Consider the following 24,926-nt stretch of genomic DNA (forward strand, 5'->3'; position numbering starts at 1 on the left):
GTTTTAAAAGCGCATGCGTACATTCAGGAACGGGCCCAGACGCGCTCTTCCGCCGGAAGTAAAGCAGCCTCTCAAGAAGGACGTGAGTACAATAGTAAGAGTAGAGAGGCTGCCTGGTGCCTTTGCGCTGTCACTGCGCATGTGCCGTTATTGATCATTGCGATCTGGAGGCAGCTGGAGGCCTCGAGTCCCGTTTGTTGGGAGGCCAACAGTGACTTAAGCGCCGAGGATCCAGGGCTTTGGGGGCGTGGCCAGCAGCAGGGGGCCAATGGCAACGCGAGGGGGCGGCCCCGGTGTGATGACGTCAGAAGGCTCTGCGCAGCAGCTTGTTATCGGCTAGAGTTGAGGGCCTCCAATGGCCGGGAAGACCAGGCACGTCCTCCTTTTCCCGGACACGTCCTACACTTCTACCTTCTGTCCAGAAGGAATTCCAAAACGTCCTCCATTCTGAGCAGGATTGAGAAGCACGGATGTACATTTGCAGGAGTGTTTTTAGCTTTTGTTAAGTAATGTCCTACATTTTCCTGGGATGTCCTCCATTTTATGGTGCCTTGTCCTCCTTTGCGGGGAGGACATCTGCTCACCCTGGATGTGTGCCTGTCCTCTTAAGGAAAGGGAAGGGGACGTCATGCTTGGAGCTGCAGGTTACCCTGTGATCAACAGCCCTGTTCAGGTCTTGCAGATCCAATAGCTTCCTTGTGGGAGCCTATGCACCTGTAATTCAGGCTTCCTCTTTTCCTGCTGCTTTCCACCTTAACAAGCATTATCGTCTTTTCTGACAAACCATGCCATTTCATGGTGTGTCCAAAATAAAACAGCCTGAGTCGTTTTGGCTTCTAAGGAAAGTTCAGGCGCAAGTGTTCTCTATAATACAGTGGGCTGGGGCTGTCCTGTATTTTCAGCAAAATTAGGCATGTTCTACCCAGGCATAGACAAGGAGTTTCCTGCATGCGCTGCATTATGTGTATAGTATGCCTTCCACTTAAATTTGACATGATGACTTTTCGCCTGGTAGCTCTCAGCTGAACAGACAGAATAGTTTTAGTTGACCATTTGCTCAGGATTGAAATGGAAATGCCCTGTGTTAACAGCCCTGTTGCAACTGATTCACAAATGTACATAACACTTTATTTTAGTCAATGTGTGACAGATGCATATACTGTTGTGATAACAGACTGGCCCTAATAGTAGTTTAGTACTAGTTTAAAGAGGACTGCTCAACAGATTTGAGACTTGGCATATTTCAGTTTTGTTAGCATATTCCAATGAATTATTACTATTTAGCTATTAAATGTGTACTTCACACATTCCCAGTTTGCCTTGTTAGGTGGATATTATTCCCATATTGCAAAAGGCTCAAGAAAGAAGCTTATTTTCAGGTTTTCTTGCAGACTTTAGCTGAGATTCAATTCCAGGCCTTCCCAACTCATTTCTTGAGTTCTCTGTGATTCCCAGGAAAGCTCTTTAAAATTGGAAGGGAGACTATTGGAACTTCCATATTTTCAGAGGCTATTTGCTTTTCAAAGAAAGTGCTTTCATCCTCTGAGCTCCTGTTCAAAGATGCTTTGGCCTCCATACTGCCAAACAACCTGTACAAAGTGGTGTTTTATTTTTATGCTGCTTCTCTTTCTTGAACTTTAGTATGTTTCTTCACTTTTGTAACTAGACATTGAAGACTGGCTGTGTCATGAATCCTCTGTTAGCAAAAAAGATCTTCAAAGGAATTTTACTTCTGGAATGTCTTGGCTTTGCTGGAGCATATGCATTGTATTACAAGATGGACACAAATCAAGGTAATAAGTCTTAGTATGCCAGATAACTCTGTGACTGTCAAGAGTCATGAACATGCGGTTGTTCAGTAACTGTCTATAACTAGGACTAAGTAGAAAGTCAGAATATAAATTAATTTTCCAGTTTGTTTCGTAACCAGAATATTAATTGTAGTGTATTTATTTGTGAAGGCTACCCTACTTATTTACCAATCACTGTTTGTGTACTGGTCTATTTATTTTTTTTCACATATACGAAGCATTTGTATCCATCTTCTATAGCTCCCCTAATAGACAAAGAAGCTAAGAAAATCTGTCATCTTCTAGTGCCACTATAAATTTCCTTCCATACAAACCAAGACTTGTATTTGGAACATTATTCACAAGTTAAAACAGCTGTTCATATTCTGAAAGTTCAAATGCAGATGTTATCACTAGCCATTATTTCACATTTAGTCCTATTTACACTTCTGTGTACTAACTCTAGCACAAGAATGAGGCAGAGGGAGTTGTATATTCATGTGATTTCAGGTGAAAGATTACAACTTTCCAAGAATATTTAAGATTGTTTCCTTGTACTATTTGACATATACAATTCCCATCTGCACATTAAAATTGCCATTCAAAGATGATGAATTCTACCCTTCCAAAGATGTTCAGGGTAAGTGGAGGGTAATGTGAGTGCAATTGCTGTGGGCAAGATGCAGCTGAACCGCAATTCCAATCTAGCCAACATATCCAACAGTGAGCAATGCTAGAAGCCCAACAATATCTGGAGAAGCATAGTTTGCACATCCCTGTATTATTGTTGGACTAGGACTCCCTGAGACCAGGCTTCAAATCCATGCACAGCCATGGAAACCTACTGGGTGACCTTGAGCAAGTGGCACTCTTTCAGCCTAGGAAGGCAATGGCAAACTTCCCCTGAATAAATCTTTCCAAGTAAACCCTGTGACAGGGTCACCCTAACTTGCAATAACAACTTGAAGACACATAACAGCAACAACACAGTGCACCATAGTAAAATCTTTTCAAGTTAAAAGTTGGACATGTAAATTGTCAGACTGAAAGCAAACACCTTCTGATAAATTCCCAAACTCATGTGTCTTTTTATGTGATATCTTCAGTGGAGTGACAGTTGGAATTTCAATTTAATTTGTGCTTTACTAGGTTTTCCACTGAGATATTAACGAATTCATGGCCTGTTATCTGTGCTGTTTTCCTTTTTTGCTAATCCCATCTGACAAGCATCAAATTAGCAAGACTAGCAGAACTAAACATTTAGGATGGCCATTTTATAATACAGCCCCATCACATCAGGTGAGATACTCAGTCCTTTCATGTATACACATAAAGCTAGCAAAAAAATCTCCTGTATCTTTAACTTGCCGCATTCACATTGTGAGGCTCTTGTGAGTATAACACAATGAATAAGCTTAAAGGGAAAATAACAGATACTTATGACTGATTGAAAGATTAGAAAAAGATAAGTGAAATTGTATGCCATTTCATTGCTGTAACTATAATCTGTTCAGTGTTATGAATACGCATCCTTTCTTTCTCAGATTTCAGGAAAAAAATGAACAGGAGATATCCATCTATCCTGGAAGGTAACATACTCAACTACAAGTCAACCTCATGTATGTGTCGAGGGCAGGTTTTGGGACCAAAATTATCATTTTGATATGACCCATGAATAAGTCGAGGGTAAAACATATGGGTGCATAACAAAGGATGTAAAGTATGAAGCAAAGAAAAGTAATGCCAAAGATCTTACAAAATTTTGGCATCCATTCTGTTTGTGCTCACTGTAAAGCAGCAATTCCCAAAGAAGGCAATATGCCCCCCCAGGGGGCAGGAGAAAGATCCAAGGGATGGTGAAAGGGGGCAGCAGGGAGGTGTTCAGTCAAAGAAAGACAAGGGGAACCATCAGCTTTTTGGTCCATGGTGGGGATGAGAGTTGCTTGAAATTTCTTTTTGGGGTTCCTTAAAACCACAACACGGCATTGCCCATCATTCTGTGTGGTGGTGTCTCCCCCTCTTAGTTCTTTCAAGCTCACTCCCTTAGCCACATCTTTCACTGGTGATAGTTGGGAAACTCTTGCGAGGCTTGGGTACAAGGCATTGCTTCTGTGGCTCAGAATGTCATCATTTTGGGACTGACTGAATGGAGAAAGGAGTAGAGCACATGGCAGTGGGGGAGAAGCAGCAGCAAAAAGGAGCATTCATATTTGTTAATCCTTGTGAGCTTTGCTGGGATTTGGCTGCCAGGGTGGAGCTGCTCTGCTGCTGCTATTTTCTTTCATTTGGACAGGCTAAGAGAAGAGGTAGCAGAAGAAACAAAGTTTGTGTATATGTATGAGGGGCAACACTTGAAACTGTGAGGAAGACATGTCTTTGGTGAAGGAAAGGGAGGAGTATATGAGGCCAATTCTTAAAGAGTCCTTCACTTTGCAGTGGCTCTAGTAAAAATCTCCTCCTTTCTCTGTCCATGCCAGTCTCCAGTCCAGAGCATATGGCCTCTGTAAACCCCCAAAACACACACCAGCTGTGCCCCACTCTGCCCCAAAAACAACAGATTGAGAGTCCTTCCTTGCCAGGGAGAAGCTTCACCATTTGCACCTGGTCACCTTGGGAACAGCACCTGAACAGCTGGCTGAGCAGCAACCAAGAGTCTCTTGTCTACACTGGCCTTTGCTAGAGGCTTCTCAGTTGCTGCTCCCATGGTCTCACTCAGGCCAACCTTTCCACAAGGCTACCACAGACAAGATGCTCCTGCTAAATGTTCAGTTGCTATTCCCAAGGTCACTGGGTGCAAAGGGATCAGCAACCAAGATTGATTGTTTTAAATTTGCAGTGAAACTGTAGACCTAATATCAAGAAAGATGTATGGGGGATAGGGGTGCTAGGGTTGTCATCCAAGAGGAAAGTGGGCGGTAGCCAGGAAAGGTTTGGGGACTACTTCCCTAAAGGCTTGATGGATAACAGCATGGGGACAGGGGGTGTCAGTGCTTCTTTTAGGTGCTCCCAGGATAAAATAAACTTTTGCCACTCAGATAATAGGATGGTTCCTTTTTAAAATAAGAGTTAAAGTACAGTACTTACATAAGTATATACTTTTATACAGGTACTTGTGTACATTGACCCATGGATAACTCCACCCAGGTTTTGTGGACCGATTTTTAATTAAAATGTCTAGACTTATAAATGAGTATATACAGTATGTTTTACCAACTCATTACAAATAATTACTAATAGTGTAGTTTCCCTTCAACAAATTTTAATGTTTCAGTGCTGAAACAAATCTGCTTTGTTTTCAGTATTAGAAAGTCAAAACTATAGAGTGAAAAATCCATCTTTATTCTGCCATTATTAAAATAAGACTTTTATCTTCACAGTTTATTACAAAAGTAATGAGTGGTCTGGTATTTATGGCAAAAGAGAGCAAGATCAAGAGACATGGTTAAGCAACAAAAACTAGAAGTAAGTAAAACACATTTTTAAATAGTTTATATTAAATGGTTTTATATTCATTTTCTGTACTTTTTGCTTCTGTGTTTGTTTTTCAGCATTCTGTGCCCAAACCTCTTTTTCTGCTTGATGATACTTTTTGCATCCCTGTTGTGAATCCACTTGTCACGCTCTGCCTCCCACTTGAGCTGTTTCAAATCTTATGGAGGAAGATATGGAACAAGTAACACAAGTTAATGGAGTAACTACATCCCTAGAACATTTGGCACTGAGGTTTTATATGATATGAAGAAAACTGCATAAGATATTAGACTCAAAAGATTGAATGAAGCACAAATGACTACAAGATGTTTGCTGTAATATTCTCCAAAAAAGGAAAGTGTTCAGCTTTCAATTTGTGTTATTTTTTACTGTTCAGAATTAAGCAACTTATACTGCAGTCGTATTCTACAGATTTAGGTGAAGCTGATTAAATAGTCTTCTAGAGTCCATGAATGCTTATGTTAGAATAAACAAATTAATCTTAAAAGTGCTTCTGGTTTCTTTATGCCTTTTTATAAGTTCAAAATTAAATTTGACATTGTTTCTGAACAGGCAATGCCAAGTTTACAACACATCCTTGCCAGATATTCTGTAGCCTGCTAAGGCCAGCATTTATACAATCCTTTCAGCAATTCTGGACATGTTTTATTGTAAAACCTGTATTTTCTGTGTACTGATGTAGGTTATTCAGGAAATATAGTCCATCCTATCTCACACTGCAAATAACTAGCAAATAGTGCCTCACTCCTGTGGGGATAACTCACCCCACATAGTCTAGATCCAGCCTTACAAACATTCTGGAAAATTAAGCTGATTGTGTGACAAAACATTTCTCTACTGGCAGCACTTTTGTCAGTGCTACCAGAAAAGCTGGAATACACAATTGAACCAGAACACAGAATCCATGTGTGAAAAAGTTGAAGCAAAATGCTTATTTTATTCACACAATGTTAAGATGTTGCAATAACTAAATACTTCATATAAAATTATATTTTATATTCATAATGTCCCCCTAAAAGCAGAACTTCACTAAGTTTATCACTACGTCTCTCCATGTCTAATGACAGAAGAGCAAATGACACACTCCCTTATTATTATTATTAGCCTTTATTTATAAAGTGCTGTAAATTTACACAGCGCTGTACATACAATCTTTTTAATTAGACGGCTCCCTGCCCTCAGGCTTACAATCCAGATGTGCTAGTAACAGCAATGGAATGCTAATTGCTCCATTAGTTTCAGTAGGACTTCCACTTTTATCTACTAGTGACAAACTCTGCCCTGCTGCAGAACAAAAATGCTTAAGAAAATCTTTGTTAGTTCATCTAGAAATGCAGAAGACTGGTACTGCATATAGGACATGACTGTTGTTCAACTTGAGCACACACTGATTCCCGTCTTCCAGCAAGTGTATATTCTTATATTTAACTTACATATTCTTTCATGCCATGTAGTTATTTCCAACATGCAGAAAAGGTCAAACAGTGACTTTTTTCTAGCCTAAAGAATGATTATACAATAATCTGCCAAAAAAGGGCAACAAAACAATAAATATTTGCTTATCTGATTCATAGAAAAGTTACTTACTTGCATTATCTCTGTTTGCCATTGCATTCATCCCAATACTGTCAAATTTGGACCCAATATTTTCATCCAGTAAGTATCCAAACTTCAAAACAAACAAACAAACAAAAATTAGTTCTTTGAATACCATCAGGCCAAATGAATTTTAATAGATACAGAATTTAGTAACACCTACTTCTTCTGCAGCAGCAAGCACACCAGTATCTATCTTTCTTTTCTTGCCTTCCTTTGATCCTTTTAATTAAATAATAAGAATAGTTCAGCCAACCCTTTCAAATGCTAGTCTTCATGTAATCTTCTATCATTTCACCGTGGATAAGCTTATATTGATTTATTCTTTTCTAACTATCTAGAAAACCTGTCCCATCCCTCCCCCAAACTTCATATAAAAAGCTGATGTCAAACTAGCAGCTCCTAATTCTTCTCTTAAGAAAATGTACAGTGGTACCTCGGGTTACGAAATTAATTCGTTCCGCCGCCGCTTTCGTAACCCGAAAAGCCTTCGCAAGCCGAAAACCCATAGGCGCTAATGGGGAAAAGCCGCGATTTCGTGTGAAATAGCGCCGAAAAGCACCAAAATTTTCTTCGTAACCCGAAATAACCTTCGTAACCCGGAACAGTTATTTCCTATGGGATTTTTTCGTATCCCGGAAATTTCGTAACGTGGGTATTTCGTATCCCGGGGTACCACTGTATTGTACAATATTTAGTATCTTACCATTGTTACAGTATCATCTCACAATAGCAATGTTACTTTTTACTGAAGTTCTAAAACAGTACTTTGTCACCAGTACTTGACAGATTTCAGACTAGAAGAAAATGGTGCCTTGATTTTAAAAAACGGAATAAATGTTCTGTACTATTTTTGCTTCCATTTTATCATCTAATGTTATTTGAATAATTATTCACCCTATGCCCAAGATCGGGATCCAAGATTCCAACCAAAGAACAAGTCAACTGCACTATCAATGCACCAATTTTTTAAAAAAATTGAAACTTTAATAAGCAAAAGTAGTACAAAACAAGAACATATTAAAATCCAGCATATCCATTTTAAAGCCTTCTCTTGATAACTCTTGTCAAGGAAATTCAATCCCTTATCTCTGTTCACACATCCTAGTACAGATCTTTCTCTCAGACATCACTGTGAAGAATACAGTATGTAGAGAGATCTTGTAGTACCTTTGATACTAACTGAAAGAAAGAAGTTGGCAGCCTGAGCTTTCGTAGACTTAAGTCTACTTCCTCAGATGCATTTGGTGGATTCTACGAAAGCTCAGGCTGCCAACTTCTTCCGTTCAGTTAGTTTCAAAGGTGCTACAGGATCTCTTTACATACTTATTTTACAGACTAACATGACTGTATCTTTGAATTCTATCACTATGTGAAGAATACAGTTATTGTGACTGGAGTCACAGCTCCAGCAGAGAGACACCCAAACTCATGTACAATTTCCATATATATGCCTTACCTTTAACTGATGTAGCAAAATCAATTTCTTTTTTTCTTTTGCCTTTCATATTTACTGGCTTGACTTGCTCTTTGTTTTCATCTGTTATGAAACAACCCAAAAGCTATTAAAACATATTCAGAGTATGCAGTGAAACAATCCTGATGTGAAAATTATTGCATACCTTTTTGCAGAGAAAATAATATAATCTTAGAAATAATGGCCTCCCCAGACTTCACAAACAATTTAATCCTAGTTATCTGTTTTTAATGTTTGATGTTGCTTTATTGTTGTGAATTGCACTTGTTGTTAACCGCTTTGATTTTTTAGAAAAGCGGTATATAAATAAAAAATTTATTATTTATTTATTATCTCAGATATATGTACAGTGTGGCCTTTAACAGTGAAACTGCAGCTGAGCTTTATTCAATAATGTTTGTTATACGTGTGGAATTTTTATCCTGGTTTATTTACTCTCAACTTTAATTTATGTCCATTAGTGTTTGAGATGCGACTTTAACCCACCTCTGTAATTAAATATACATTTCTGTACATGGGGTAATTCTTTAATATCCCAAATAATTGCAGTCTAGCAACAAAAACATGGCCCCTAAAGTTCCAATCAATGGCCTGTTACAGACTGCCAAAATAAAGCTGCTTCGGGTCTCTTTGGAGGTATGCTGTTTAAATGACGCATGCACCCTAAGAATCCAGAAGCTGCACCAAAGCTGCCCTCCAGTGCTTAGGAATGGAGTGGGGCTTTGGCGCGACCTCCGGACTCTTAGGACCCATGCATCATTTAAATAGCATACCTCCAAAGAGACCCGAAGCAGCTTTATTTTGGCAGTCTGTAACAGGCCAATATGTAACATTCAGCAGCTTCTTAATCCATGGCCTCAAGATTCCTCCACTGATGCCAACACATCTCTTGCTTTGTGGCATATTTTTCTTCAGTCTCACTTCTCATCTTATGTCTTCCTCCCAAGCCACATGCTCACATTTCAAGACTCTCTCACATATGAGCAAGTTTCTTGTGTATGAAAGCCCCAACACACAAATGAAGCATGCCTAGAGCGCAGGTTGTTCACGTTTCATATATCCTATGATATTTGAAAGAAAGTGCTGCTGAACATGTGCAGTTTACCACCCATATTTATAATTAAAGTTGTAATGCTACAGAATATTGGGTAGATTGACTGCTACAAAGACCTGAGTTCCAGCTCCTCTACTTTAGAAACCCATTACATCCCTTAGCAATATACAGTTAGCCTCCACATTTGCAGGGAATGGGCAACCCACCCACCCTGCCACAAAAGTGAAAAAAACTGCAAATATAAATAAATGCAATTTTAAAAAACCCAAAAGAACCCTTCTCTAAGAATCGGTGAATGTGGGTGGTCAGGGAGTGAGTAATCTGTGACAACCCACTTCCCTAAAAACTCCATAGCTAACCCCCCCCCCCCCCCGTTTGTATTGAAACTTGTTTCAGAGTTACTCTGCGCGCGCACACGCACACACCGATCTAAATAGGCTAAACTGTGCCAGCAACTAATCAAAAACTCATTTTTAAAAGTAGAAATTAATTAGGAGTTCTCTTCACAGAAAGTCCATTCTACTTTCCTTTCTATTACAGTACTTCTGTTTATCCAATTGTCTCTCTCCTTCATGTTTACATCCCACCTGCCTTTAAGATACGTACCTTCATTGAAGTACTAATTGGCTCTAAAGGCAAATTTTCCTCATGGAGCCCCAAAGACAATTGAAGACTGTGGGAGGGGGGCTGTGGGCTTATATTCATATCCTGCTTTTTTTCCAAAGCAGCATAGCACTTTCCCTGACAATGAAGGTTACTTGTTAAGCTACTGACTTAATACACATTTCTCTCTTATAATTAAATCTACCAAAGTGATTAGTTTGCCAGATCACACACGTTTATTACTTGCAGGTCATTGGTACATACACTGGGGTGTGTGTGGGGGCATATATTTAATATCCCACCTTTCTCCCAATGAAGGACCAAAGGTGGCTGACAACAAGGATTAAAACAGAATGCAGAAACAATTAAACAAAAAGCCAATTAAAGATCAAGTCAGTTATCATTAAAACTAAACACTGCAGTAAAACAACTCAAAAACATTTAAAAACATAATGAAAATGAAAGAAAGTACACTTTTCCATTAAACTTCTCTACTTAAAAATCACTAAGTTCTCTGGCTGGCTGGCTGGCAAGAAATTTTTGCCATAGTTGCCTGACTCTGCAAGCTCCAAGTATTAGTTTTCTGTAGTAGCAGCTTCCCCAGGTTTGAGTAGACAGATACACACAAACACACCCCAGCCTTGCAAAGCTTGTGCCTTCCCACTTTTTTTGTATTTTTTAAAGAATTGTTGAGAAAGTCCTCCACACATCCTGTGATGTGGGGTGGGCAAAGGGCAGCACTGTGGTCTCTTTCCCAACCACAAAGTGACTAGAAATCACTTGGGGTGGGTCCTTAACTAGAAGATATGTTTAATGGTTATTTCAGGGGGCCCCTTCCCCCTGCCCAAATTGTTTAAAACATTTGGGCATGTGAGGACCCATAGGGGTTCCTGGGAAATAGCACACAGCCTCACTCTGTCTGCCTCTATTGTACAGTCCATTCTCGCTTTACGTGGGGGATCTGCTCCAGCCCCCCCCCCCCCAAAGCAAAAAGTGCATATGCTCAAGCCCCACTGGACAGAATGGGGGTTGGGCTTGCTGCATGGCTGTGCACACACACCGTGGGCATATGTGCCATTGTTTTTACTGCCAGGCGACTTCAGTGTATGCTGAAAGCTGCCTATAATGAACCCATGTATGGCACAGGCTCACTGTATCTGCTCTAACTCCAATAAGTCCTTAACCTCCCACCCTGCTGAATTATGAAAAATTGTCCACCATCACTCAATGGGCTTCTTGCACAAGATGAAATTCATCTACGTAGATTTCCCATATCCAAACACCAACCACTGCACCACACTTAGGTGTTCAATGGTCATTCATACTAGTATGCTGCCACAAATTTGGAATGAACTCGTGCATGTCTGTATCAGGTTGAATCAGTGTGTTTTTGGATTGACAGAAGTACCACCATTAGAATTTAATTTAAACTAGGGGAGGGGGGAGAGATTGGTTGCAGTTGTCAAAGAGAAATGTCCTAAAGGAGGAGATTAGCACAGGACAAAGAGTTATTTTATTTTATACATTTAAAACTGAAGACTTTTATAGATGCCTTAATTTGAGCATATAGATGTATACAAACACAGATTATGGTTTTGAAATCTGAAATCCACTGAGTGTTTTGAGTTATGTCAGTACATACTGAACATCTGCTGTGATTTATGTAACAACATTTAAACTATCTGACTCAGCTACATAAGTAGAAGCAGAACAATTGTTAACATTCTTTTTTCAGTTTGGGGAAGCAAGCTACTTTTACCCGTAATAATCCAAAGAGAACAGATTTGTATTTAAAAGCCAATAATGCAAATGAAAGGCATAAACAGCTGACATTGCTGAGCAGTTCTAAAATCTATTTATTTTAGACTTTCAGAAAGTTATCCTAGGTTAAAAGGGGGGAAATATCATGATTTTATAGAGTAAACAACTTAAGTGAAAAAAATGTTTGTTTCATACCAGCTATGACCCCACCCAAATACCTGAATATGTAGTTGTTCACAGAAAAAAATACTGTTGGGGGGGTCTTTTTGTTTTCAGTAAATACAAGACACATTTCCTGCAGCTTCAACAACTGCCTCACAAGATCTCTGTTCCAAGAGCATGGCCTACTTGCAGTATTTTAATGTTGTTTTCCTCTGTCTCAAGAAATATGATGGTTATTAGGACATATCATGGGACAGCTGTGGTGGCCATACAGCAAAACAAAGCAAAGTCACAAAAATTTTTAATAATAATAGCAACAATAAATTAACTCATCTCAGGATCTTGGGTGTCTCTGTTGCTTGTGAATTCACAGGCTCCTATGGAGACTTCAGATTGAGAAAAGGGCCTGTAGCTTCACAAGGGATGGAGACACCCTGGATCCCAAAAATACTGTAGTTACTTTACTATTGCTAATGGAGTTCAAATTTTCCTGTCCTTTGTCTTGGTCCCCACATGGCCAAGAAATGTGTAGCCTCTGCCTGCACTGAAATCCCTCCAAATCAATTGAACTACAGCAGAAACAACATCTATACAAAATGTAGGCCTATGACTCTAACACCATAACATTTTCTTCCTTCTATATGATTTAACATATTTTGCTTGATGAAGAGCTTTGAAATCTTGCATTATATGTTTTGCTCATTTTGGCTGGTATCACTCTTTTGTGAATTTTGGAGTTTGTAGTAGTACAGCAGTAGTAGTTGGAAGGGAGAAGTAGAAGGGGAAGAATTTTATTACCAGATGGTAGATTATTTCTCAAAACTCCATATATACATACAACTCACCCTCTAGTGTAAGAAGGAAAGCAGCAAGCATAGAAACATCACTGCTACCTCTTTCCTGAAATCATAAACAACAGTAAGATTCCCCACACTGTTTGCATTCTCACTGGGAATGCTATTGAAATGGCTCATATACCCAGTGGGGCCTATATAGAGCAAAACACTACTACTGTCTCAGATTAGAGCTAGTAGGAGTACAATGCAGAGAGAAGCGCAAAAGTCACACCCCATTCTGCACAAAAGGAGAAGCATGATGTTTGAGATGGGGTGCACCTTGGCTCAGACACCCGCTTCACCTGATATAATCCAGTATGTCATCCAGTTATTGTGGGGGGGGGGGGGGGGGGGAGGATGGAAACCAATCTGACTCTTCAGACCAATCCATTTCCCCATATCTACTATATACAGTATAAGGTATCAAAATGCTTTCATAGATTCAGCCCCCGATGTCATTTTTGCCAAGAACCAGATCAGTGTCTGTGCATGTATTCATATAAGCACACATACATTTTTGCAACCCTCACAGCCAAAAGGTTCCCTATCCTGAGGTTGTTGAAACTGGATTTCCAGAGGTTCTGGCCAACACAACCAATGGTGATGGATTCAAGAAGCTGTAGTCCAGTAACATCTGAGGACACGCCGGTTGGTAACCAGAATGCAAAAGAAGCATAATGCACTTTTAGTTTTTGCTGACCCACTATCAGCTTGGTGCCAATGTCCTTTAAATCTGTCTGTTGTAGCACCTGCTCTTGTCTGAAGACTTAGACGCCTGACAAATTATACAATTTCATTTGTTGGAGCACTAGAGCACATGCATTAGTCTAAAAATCACTAGCTTCTCATTTATCTTAAAACAAAAGTTATAACAAAGTGAGGGGGGGGAACCTATTTTTTTTACCTGACATGTCATCATCTGACACATCCATGAAAGTTCCTCCCTCTTCATCAATGTCTTCTCCAAACTCTTCATCCATGCTTCCTAGAGAAACTTCCTCATCATCAAGGTCATCAAAATCATCCTCATCAGAATCTTCCCAATCTTCCTCTTCATCTTGGTTTTTCTTTTTTCCCTTGCTTTTTATATTTCTGGAATTGTAAAAAAAAAAAAAAAAAAAAAAAAACCACAAACACAAACACAACATCAAACTTTTAAATAGAAGTTCACCTGTACATTTTTTTTTCATAGTACATTACTAAATGAAAAAAAAAGGAAGCACAATAGAACTTAGAATCATAGCATTGGAAAAGACCACAAGGGTCACCTAATCTTAATTTACCTAAACCTTCAAAAGATACTTAACACCAAATAAAAAGCCTGGTGTTTGATTTTTTTTAAATACTATCCTCTCTAAGAAGCTGGTAGTACTCAAAGAAAATTAAAAGTATTGTGCACATTACAGGGGAGGGGGTCCACAGTGCTGTTTGATCTCTATGCCCACCACCCACAACATACATACAGGCAGCAAACGAAGGCATTCCAAGGATGAGGTTGCCTGCATGTTGCCCATATTCCCAACAAGCCTTTCCCCAAGTCGACAGTTTTCCTGTTGCACCATGTCAAAGGGAGAAGAAAGGCCAGGATCTCTTCAAAACTACACATCTCTCTGCCCATGGATACTGTGCCTCTGACAGGAAAGAATCATACCCAAGATACTTCTCATACTTGAATTCAAGCCTACCCAAACTGTGATACCATTTAAGACAGGTTATTTGTTACAATTATAGGTAATCCAAAGCATCTTGAATGGTTCCCTCTGCATTTTATATCACAACAACCCTATAAAGTCGAATTTAGGCAGAGTGAATGCGACTGCCTAAAGGTCAGATAACACTCACACAACCCTTTGAATTGAAAAGTGATTTGAATCGCCACAGTCTTAATCCAGAGAGAGTGAGCTGGGTGTTGAATCTGCTTCCACATCGATATATATCACCATTGATTCTCTCCAGGCTTGAGGGGTCTGTCAACTGATCAGGAGCCCGATTACGTTTTAATGGAGCCCTGATGGTGCAGTGGTTAAATGCCAGTACTGCAGCCACAAGGTTGTGGGTTCAATCCTAGGGGCTCCAAGGCTGACTCAGCCTTTCTTCCTTTCATAGGTCAGTAAAATGAGTACTCAGCTTGGTGGGGGCAATTAGCTTACAGACTGTAAACTGCTTAGAGAGTGCTGAGTTCACTGAGAAGCAGTATAGAAATGCACTTGCTACTGCTATCCAGTGTTGCCCATTGAATCACACTAGTTCATACTCTCCACCCCCACCCCCTCCAGGACTTTCACAGTATCTAAAAGCTACAGTCAGTGTTGACTGTGATAGCAGATACCCAAGTTGTTTGGGATGGTCAGTGACTCATTTTAACCCTGTCGTTTGTATTTCTCCATTTCCCTCCTAGCTGGATCAATTCTCCCATTAATTTTTCACCTCTTGTCAAATGCACATTTTTGTTTTTGGTGATTAGAAGTATCAAACCAATTGTAATTATCTTCTTCTTCTGGGTTTATTTACAGAATGCTGAATAAACATTAATGAAATCATTACAGTTAATTTGCAAAAATACCTTTATGTAATCACAGAATAATCTCATACAGATCAGTATTCCACCCAAAATGCCTGCCTTTTCAAAATACTAGCATTTCAGAGTGCATGAAACCTGAGCCAGTGGGAACACCACATAGGGAGTGCCTAGGCTCAGTGTATCTGCCATTCTTTGCTTACTGGAATAAGAGGGAGGCATTGTGCTGCCAAACATTCAGCTAAGAGGGATCTAACATATAGGGGAAGCCAATGAATCCAAAGTGATTAGCAGAGTTCACCTGCAGGAAAATTTATTTCTCAGTCAGATCTTTTCAAGCTTTATTCCAATGAGCTTCCTTCATTTTAAGATTACAACATTTCAAGCCTCAGTAGGTATAAATAAAAAGAGCACTCAAAATCACTTGACACTCAGTATTTTACCTTGTTGTGTCACTGGATCACTCTCTATTGCTCAACTCAGTATTAACAGCAGGGGGATATTCACCCACTTCCAGTGCAAGCTTGAATGAAATAGGAACCCTTAATCCACATTATTGATGGGTATAGAACAACTCCAAAAAGAGTTAGTTTCACACAACATCAGGGTCATCAACTCTCCCGCAGAACCCAGGTTATACAGTTTGAATGGCAGTGCTCCTGTCTGCAGCACTGGGGACAAGCAAATGAGGAGCATGACTAAGTACTGTTGTTGTGTGCCTTCAAGTCGTTTTTGATTTACGGCAACCCTAAAGCAAACCTACCACTGCATCTTCTGGGGCTGAGAGTGTGTGACTTGCCCAAGGTCACCTAGTAGCTTTCCATGGCGGAGCAGGGAATTGGTCTCCGAAGTCATAATGCAGTGCATTTGCCCACAACAAATATCAGGGCAGGAAATGGCTATCTGTTATGGGTCTATCTGTTATGCAAAAGCCTGGCATTTACAAAACCTAGAGTTATTACTTACTGTTCCCTCTGCAAAAGAAAACTTTAACAACTGCTGACAAGAAGGACTTAGTACAGTACCCTTGCTGGATCCAAAGTCAGATTATAGACTTCTTTCAATAATGACTCAAAAAAGGGGGGGGGGGATGTGCTCCAAATCAGGGGTGGGGAAAGTGTGCCCTCAGGGCTGTTTTTTTTAGCACCCAGGAAGTTTTAATAAAAGAAAATAAATTATTTGAGGAGGGAGGAATGCCCCCAAATACTCTCAAGCAGATGTGGATGGAAACTAGATCATGTTTTTTCATTCCATTAATGCAGTTTTAGGCCCATGTACGCCCTTTTCTGTAACAGGAAATCACACAGAAGTCAACTTCTGTTGGTGTAATAAAGCATGCAGATCAAAAACATGGCAAAACTATGCCTTCAGAGGGCATTTGTGGGCAAATAAAAAAATGAACGCTGAGATCCTGCATGGCAGATGTAGCTACAGTTATGTAGCTATCTATGATTGTTTTCCTAATCTGATCTGATAAAACCCACCTTTAAAGCCAGGCAGCTGCACTAGCTGAAGGAATTCAGAACCGGTGGAAAGCAGGATAATGAAGGATGATGCATCCAGAACTGTGGGTAGCTGACCAGCACCACAGAACATTTTTAGCTGGTGTGGCTGTCTGGCTTTCAACATGCGTTTTAAAGGATATCTGAGATCTTGTCAATAGCACCATGATTGTAAATGTGAATAACAGAATTTATGAGGTCATAAATCTAGCTTACAACAGTGAAAATACAGATGCCAATTGAAATGGGAGGGACAGTAGACTGGGAGTGTGGCCCTTTGAGGTCTCCCATGGGGCCAGTGCAGCTCTGTAAGTGCCAACACTTGCCTATTCCTACTCTAAGCCCTCAGTTTCCAGCAATTGCCAAGGATTCTCACAACCTCTGACAGTACACTGAATGTTAACTGAGAATATCAAAAGTCTAAGGTGTTTATCACATGGACGTTTTTGCAGCTCAGATCCAGGGTGACTCCTGGTTCAGCTATGCAAATTCACATTATAACGTGAATGTTTTATCACACCTGGTTGCCCTTCAGTTGCCCTTCCAAATCAAGGGGGAATTGAATCCAAGGCAAGTCACGTGATGCGGATTAAAGCAAAGCGGAGTGAGTGCAAATTGTATTACACTGGTGGGATTCAACTATTCGAATCGGCACCCTTGAGCATGCTCAGTGGGGGTCTGAACGCATCGTGACCTTGTACATTTCCAGGGTGAAAAGGGGTGCAAGTTCTTGTTCCCTGTTTCGCATAATTGCGTGATTGCGTTAATATTTGCCTCGTGAATATTTCTGTGTCTTCTTCATCTCCCTTTTTTATTTTCCCTTCCATTTCAGCAATTTCAACACACACACACATAATAGATATACATACATATCTGTATATTCACATTCACGCACATACACACATAAAAAAACGAGGTGCCCTGAAAGTTGCCCTGAAAGTGAAAGGACCATTGAAAGGAAATGGGGGGAAATTGCAATGCTGCATCATGGGAAATTTGCAACCCGGGGGGGGGGGTTGCGGTGGTGTACCAGAGCAGAAGCAAAGTTGCATTCCACACCAGACCAATTCAGAATGAAATCGAAGTAAGCTTGAAAGCAAATTCTGTGAATTCACTTTTTTCTGAATTCATCAAAATGAGAAGTCACTTTGGATTCACTGTGGAAACACCACTGAAGAGCTCCCATAGAAAGGAATCGTGTCTGATAACATTCACGTTATAACGTGAATTCGCATCATTGGAACCGCAGTCACCCTGGATCTGACCTGCAAAAAGCTGCAAAAAGCTCTGTGTGATAAACACCTAAGTCAGTATCTACATATTTTATGAAGAAACTACAGTAACTTCATAGTAATGAAATTGAGGGTAATCACACAAATCATGTAGCCATATTTTAGGAAGGAGAAGACATTCTGACTTCCATTTAAAGACACCTAAACCAAACTGTTTTTATAAAAAGAGTGAAAGGTTTTGGAAGAGGGCTGAGATATAATGCACTATATATTACACACTCAGTTCAGATTGTTAGCACAATACAAACATTTATTTTGTCTAGAACCTCTAGAAATGAGATGTTATTTTTTCCATTAAAAAACTTACCCAGCAAAATTAAGGTCATCCTTCACATCTGAATCAAAACAACCATCTTGTTCAAATGAGTCTGAAAAAAAAGTCAGATGCAGAGGTTTGTTTTCGCAATATCAACATAGCTTTGATTTAGTTTTTAAAATAAATCAGTACAATTTATTGTAATTTGCAACAGCTACCCTATATGCTTGCAAAATGCAACCAGCATCTGAAAACCAATTGGCAACAATATTTACTCGATATCACAGATGGGTCAAGTGTATTCCCCCAGGTTGCATGAAGTCCCAGCACCTCCTTCCAGTCCAGGCAGCCCTCCAGGACACCCTACAAGTCTCCATATCCCTCCCTCTCTCTATATATATATATATATGTTTTCAATTTTGTTCCAAATCACCATAAAACAGTTTTGTTCTCAGTAACTCCCCCATGACTCCACCAAGGCCCCCAATCAACTGAAAATCATCAGAAAACAAAATAAAAGTAACATCACATCCCTTCTAGTTTCATTCCTAATTCAGATACTCAGTTTAACCAGTTGTCCAGTCTCCTTGAATAGCAAATATCCCTACATGACCGGATGACAATCAGCAGCTAAGCCAACTCTGCCACGCCCTCCATCTCTGGCCATCTTTGAATTGGGACTCCACATTCATCTACATGACTGTATGGACTCACAAAGAATTATCCTATCTTCAAGTAAAGCCAAAGTACTCTATATGCATCCTGGATGAAGAGAACAAGCAGTGAGAGCCTTACCTAATACTCTTTCAAACTCATCATCATCCACATCTTCAACACTTTCATCATCTCTCATGGACTTCCTTTTCTCCTTCTCTTTATCTATCTTCTTATAAAATCTGAACATTAAAAGAAAAAGAAAGAACTGTCTATATGCACGTAAAAGTAAATAGAAAAGTCTTTTCTTTGTGTGTTTTGTGATTTAGTAAGGCTTTGTAAAGTTTGGAGTGTGAATAGCATAATAACCATTTTGTTTTGAAATGACTATTCAACTATTTTTATAATTATTATTTGTGTTATTGCAGTTCCACAGAAATCGTGTTACTTGTGAAATCAAAAATTTCTATACAGCTCAGCCAAAGCATTTAAATAAATAAAATAAAACTAACACAAAAAGTCTTTCGTTCAGGTCAATTGTGAGGCATTCCGTTCAACAGTGAAGACAGTGTCTTATTGTTTGATGGTGTTTTTAAGTGAAACAAAAAACTGCTTCCCAACAGAGTAAAATATTGCTCTAAACCCTGACATGCTAACATTACATCACAAGTGATATTATAAATCCGATTCAGTTTGGTTCAACCTATTGTAGTCATCTTCCTACATTTACTCCTTTGCTTAACACATTATCTGACCCTTGTATTCTGTACAATATCTAAGTAGGGCAAATTCCTCTTCAAGCTCTTTCACTGACAAAAGTCTCTAGCAAGTCTTTGCCACAAGGCCAAAGAGAAATCGTCCAATTTCAGAGTCAGAAATACTTGGGTACAATTCACTGTTTGTAGATACTCAGCCACAAAAAACACCAAGGGAGATAAATGGTTTGCAAGAGCATTTACAAAAATGAAAACCAGAAACAGCAGCAAGTATCCTCAAGAAAGAAACCTCTACTTTCTATTTCTAGGAAGCAAAACTGAAAACGATGGACAGAAGTATCAGAGATTTTGTTACCTGTGGAAGAAAACTTCATCCACTGGAATTTTGCTTTCATCTTGTGCAAGAAACTCCTTACTATTAACTAGAAACAAAGATATAATGTTTTATCAAGTAGTTTTGCTATGTGCATCATTAAGTGGATTTCACCAACAAAAAAAACCAGATGGATTTAATTTAAAGGTAAACAGTGACTGAAGGCACAACCAGAGATGGCCTTGATAGCGTAGATCATGGATTCTGCATTTTCTTTTTATAAAAGCAATTTCCTCTGGGGTAAGGGAATAAACTAGAACCATAGTCCCGGAATTCATTTAACAAATATCACAATAGAAGCAACAATTTGCCTCTTTGGGGAAAATACAGAGATGTTTATATGGAACCTTTACATTTTTCCCAACAAAGCAAAGGGAAGAATCCTAACTGGGGGGGGGGGGGCAGACTTTTTGCAAATAGCTAAAGAGGTTTTTATAGTTCTAACAATAGTTTCCAATTAGAAAGTTTATGTAGCAAACTGCCTACCAATAAGCATGGCAGGGGGTTGGACTGGATGGCCCTAGTGGTTTCTTCCTCTTCCAACTCTACGATTCTATGATTCTATGATTCTAAGTAGGATCAGAACAAGCAAATCCATTATATAATTTTTAGTTATGCTTAAATCAGTTTTCTTGCTTAGATCAGTTAGGCAGAATAGGGTTATGTGATATCTTGAGAACATGAACTACAAAAAGAAAGGCAAGAAGGCCCACAAGAACACAACTGTAATTTACTAGATCAGAGTGCTATTGGGTTAACATAATGACTAAGGATACCTGTGCTCAAGAGTTTACTCTTACCTATTCACCAAGATCCCAGTTTTGACAGTCAAGCAAATTAATCCCATATCATGTTATATTCCTCCCTCCCTCCCTCCTTCCTTCCCTCCCTCCCTCCTTTTAGAAGCTGTGTCTCCTTCTCAGAGAGCTAATTTACCCATCCTATGTGAAAATTTTTAGAGATTGGCATCAACTGCCAAAGTGCAACAATTCTGAACCATCTGTCTCTGTATGATTGAAGATGGCTTCCCAGAAGGAGCCTTACAAAAAAGGCAACTTGTAACTCTCACTTAACCACTGAAGCAACAGAGGACAGTACATTTTAAGCAGGGAGAAAGTTTAAACATAGTAGTTACATACCACTAGTCTTTCCCTATAAACTAACAGTTTATGTACATAAGTAGACTTTTCCACTTATGAAGGTGACTACTGCAACAGAAATCATGTTCCTGGCAGTGATCAAGATCTGTAACAAGCATCAGCTACCTTACATTCTTTACTATACCATATTTTTTATTCTTTACATCCCAATGCCAAAAACATTTTGTTTGAATCCAGTGTTGTGCTTCCATTAACAGATAAACTCTTTAATTCAGTGGAGGTATCCATAAATGAAGGAAGGGGCAAGAAATGTTAGCTGATTTTTGTTCAATTCCACAGCTTACCTATGCATTACTTACCTGCTAGATTTCGCACATTATTCATGGATTGTTTTTTCTTTGGTTGCATTACCACACTGCTTGTGTTTTCTGAAAAAGGAAGTCAAGAGGTCACACAAAACTACACCTGTCATTAGCGTTAGTGTTGCCAACCTGTTAAGATACCTAAACAAAATGCTGATAGGCTTCATACCTTTGCCTTTATGAACCTTTGGGTTTCTGTAAACAAAACGATCCAAAAATCTCATTAGTGTGAAATCCTGTAGAGGATCACCTGAGTATTCAATATAATTACCCTGAAATAAAGAGAACATTCATAGTGACAATCTGTATCAAGAAATACATGGATGGCAATATAGAAAGCCTGCATTAGTTTAAATTTAACTACCAGGAGGAATAAGGTGATTTTGAAAATCTCAGATGAACAAAAAGTGAATTCTCTCTCTCTCCCTCTATTCCTCCCCCCGCCCCTCTCTCTCTCACACACACACAATCTCTTTCTAGACCAGGTTTCCACTATGTAAACTCAACCAGACTAAGGCTGGTTACATACCGGCATTTTAGTGCGTGACGAGCACGCACTAGGGTTATAAAAGGGCGGTGCTTCCGCACCGCCCTAACCCTAGTGCGTGCCCGTCACGCACTAAATGGCGGCGGCCCTTCCACATGGCCGCCGCCGTGAGGATGTCACGGCCGCGCCGCCTCTAGACGGGGTGGCGGGGACGTGACGTCCTCAATCCGCGGCAGGGCGCCTAGGGCACCCTTTCCGCAGACCAGGAAGGAGCTCCGTTTCGGAGCTCCTTCCTGGTCCGCGGCGCCGCTTTGCTTCGCTGGGCGCAGCCTTCAGACGGCTGCGCCCAGCGAAGCAAAGGAGAAAGGGGCTAAGTGGCCCCTTTCTCCCCCTCCCCACCGCCGCGGGGTGTCCTTGGGGCTTGAAGCCCCAAGGACACCCCTTTTCAGGCTGCGGGGAAGTGGCGTTTTGCCGCATCCCTGCAGCCTGAATAGCGGCGGATCAGGGCCTCAGCGGCTGACGGTGTAGCCGCTGAAGCCCCAATACTCCGGGGAAAGAGGCGGGTCCAGACCGCCCCAAACGGGCGGTCTATAACCCGCCTAAGTTTTTTCAGTCTCCTAAAGGACATATGGTTCTTCCTGCACTCATCATTGGACTTCAGATGTGCTAAATAACAGGTGAAGAACATGACAGAAATACAAAGGAAAGAAACAAAAACATGTTTACTTTGCCTGCTTCTTTAGTGAGAGATTTGATGGCTATGTCTATTTGAGAAAGAAAGACTAGAGTGATTCCCTAGGAAAATCCTATAATTAACAACAGGACCAATAGTCATGCACCCACTTCCTTTTTTGCTGTACACACACATGTGTGAAGAGATACACGACACAACAAGCTAAGTAACAGGGGGGGAAAACAGATTGAAAATCAACTAACCTCTAGGATAGTTTTTGCAAAAAGGGCCACTGATGGATGAAAGTGTTCTGAAAGCTGGAAAAGTAAAATCAAAGTATAGAATTAAATTAAGAATATGGCCATTTATGTAAATATTTATTTAAACACAGTATTCTTTCCATAAAGATGGAAGTCTAAAATATTTTTATAATATAACTTTTGATATTATTGTTGTTGTTATGCGCCTCCAAGTCGTTTTTGACTTATGGTGACCTTAAGGCAAATCTATCATAGGGTTTTCTTCGTAACTTTCTTCAGAGGGGTTTTGCCACTGTAAATATCTGGAAATGTTGACATTTGCACCTGTTTTCCCTATTTTTCCTTTCCTTTTTTTTTCTGGAACAGAAATGGAGAAAATTGAAATATATTCAATACCTACTTTTACATCAAATCCAAACGCACTTCAATTCAATAATAGCATGGGCTGCATCCGCACCACAGAAATAAAGTAGTTTGACACCAGTTTAACTGCCACAAATTCTATGCTATTGAATTCTAGGATTTGCGGTTTTGTGAGATAGTTAAGCCTTCTCTGTCAGAGAGCTCTGGTGCCACAATAAAACTACAAATCCTGGTATTGCACAGCACTGAGTTGTGGCAATTAAAGCAGTGTCAAACTGCATTATTTCTGCAGTGTGAATGTAACCTTAGTGTATAACATAGTACTATTTGGCAAACTTATGATGAAAATATAAAACCTTAATTTTGTACAAGCCAAGCTGCAAATATACCTTGCACTAAGGCACCAGATCCTATCTGAACTTGGGAGCTAAGCTGAATCAGGCCTGGTTAGTATTTGGATTGAGGACTGCTAAGGAATACCAGGTGCTATAGGAAGGAAGGCAATTGCAAACCACCTCTGAGTATTCTTTGCTTAAAAAACCCTATGGAATTTATTGGGTTGCCATAATTTCAGAAGTAACTTGAAGGCATATAAACATAAAGAAATCTGCAACCCTCACTTCTACCTAAACATATAACATAAGCAATGAAATTACAGTCGCCCTTCCGTTTTCACAGACTTGGGATCTGCGTCCCTTGCTTATACATGAGTAGCAAATGGAGGGGGACAAAACGGGGCATGCACCACCATTCAAGCCAATGGGGTCTGAATATTGGCAGGTTTTGTTTTCACAAGAGGCTCCGGAATAGATCCTCCATGAAAACGGAGGGGCAACTGTACACCATCTAATTAAGGATTGCTTAACCAATTGATGTGGCAGCTGGCTGATGCAGAACTGGCAAAAGCAAATTTTTTGTCACACATTAACTATAGAACTTACTTCCTTAAAATATTGTGACAGCAACCATTTTAGATAGTTTTAAAACAGGCCTAACCAAGTTATGGATAAGGATCAGTGGCTAACACTCAAGACAACATGCTGCCCTGAAGTATCATACCTCTTGGCCCAGCTTTTGAACACATTCTTATGAAACCTGCCATTCCAAAGTTCTTTTCAAAAACTTCCATGTGTGAACATATCATGTGGAGGAGCCTTTAATTCATGTTTTACTCATTAGATTTGGATATTTTCCCTTAGAAAACACCACAGTCCGCTTTAAGCCCCAGAGTACTAGATGTTTCAACAAAACAATGTTTGTTTGAGCCATACATTATCTGCTGCTTGCTCTAGAGAAAACACCGCTCAAGTGAAAACCGTAATGCATAGAAGTTGCAAGCTCACAATTTCAAAGAGTGAATTCTCAATACTTCCTGTGACACACACACACAGAGCCTCTGAATGGAACTGCCCTCCCCTTAAAGCAGAGGTGGGGAACCTATGGCTCTCCAGGCTCTGATGAACTACCACTCCCATCATGCCTCACCACCAGTCAAGGGGAGGAGCTAAGCCTCATGAGCCTGGCTAAAACTTCCTTCATCTTGGCTGGTGGTGAGGCATGATGGGAGTGGTAGTTTGTCAGAACCTGGAGGGCTACAGT

General features: G+C 39.9%; 2 protein-coding genes across 3 annotated transcripts in view; one reads left to right on the forward strand and one right to left on the reverse strand.

Annotated features, from left to right (window-relative positions):
- Positions 1–5,769, forward strand: CEBPZOS (CEBPZ opposite strand). Of its 2 annotated transcripts, none has more exons than XM_042474204.1 (5): positions 1–82; positions 1,667–1,793; positions 3,335–3,379; positions 5,168–5,252; positions 5,339–5,769. In XM_042474204.1, the coding sequence occupies exons 1-4, from the start codon at positions 14–16 to the stop codon at positions 5,248–5,250; spliced, it is 324 nt and encodes a 107-aa protein (XP_042330138.1). In that variant the 5' UTR covers positions 1–13; the 3' UTR covers positions 5,251–5,252; positions 5,339–5,769. The 2 variants fall into 2 exon arrangements, with proteins under 2 accessions (XP_042330138.1, XP_042330045.1); XM_042474111.1 differs by lacking the exon at positions 1–82 and adding an exon at positions 509–673.
- The window catches only part of CEBPZ (CCAAT enhancer binding protein zeta), a 27,894-nt gene continuing 8,076 nt past the window's right edge, over positions 5,109–24,926 (reverse strand). The window contains exons 7-17 of the mRNA XM_042473687.1: positions 22,968–23,021; positions 21,714–21,816; positions 21,542–21,610; positions 20,065–20,131; positions 19,135–19,235; positions 18,391–18,451; positions 13,676–13,863; positions 8,338–8,418; positions 7,042–7,100; positions 6,870–6,951; positions 5,109–5,439 (exon numbers count right to left, since the gene is read on the reverse strand). Of these exons, the coding sequence (XP_042329621.1) occupies positions 5,300–5,439; positions 6,870–6,951; positions 7,042–7,100; positions 8,338–8,418; positions 13,676–13,863; positions 18,391–18,451; positions 19,135–19,235; positions 20,065–20,131; positions 21,542–21,610; positions 21,714–21,816; positions 22,968–23,021 (1,005 nt within the window). The 3' untranslated portion in view covers positions 5,109–5,299. The remainder of the gene's footprint in view (positions 5,440–6,869; positions 6,952–7,041; positions 7,101–8,337; positions 8,419–13,675; positions 13,864–18,390; positions 18,452–19,134; positions 19,236–20,064; positions 20,132–21,541; positions 21,611–21,713; positions 21,817–22,967; positions 23,022–24,926) is intronic.

Source organism: Sceloporus undulatus, chromosome 1 (genome assembly GCF_019175285.1).
Source record: "Sceloporus undulatus isolate JIND9_A2432 ecotype Alabama chromosome 1, SceUnd_v1.1, whole genome shotgun sequence".
Lineage (NCBI taxonomy): Eukaryota > Metazoa > Chordata > Lepidosauria > Squamata > Phrynosomatidae > Sceloporus > Sceloporus undulatus.

Bases quoted from the DNA above. Each gene is read 5' to 3' on its own strand.
- CEBPZOS (XM_042474111.1), top strand. From the start codon at position 530: ATGTCCTCCATTTTATGGTGCCTTGTCCTCCTTTGCGGGGAGGACATC. The intron at 1,794-3,334 runs GTAATAAGTCTT...TTTCTTTCTCAG, and splicing joins CAAGATGGACACAAATCAAG to ATTTCAGGAAAAAAATGAAC. The intron at 3,380-5,167 runs GTAACATACTCA...TTATCTTCACAG, and splicing joins ATATCCATCTATCCTGGAAG to TTTATTACAAAAGTAATGAG.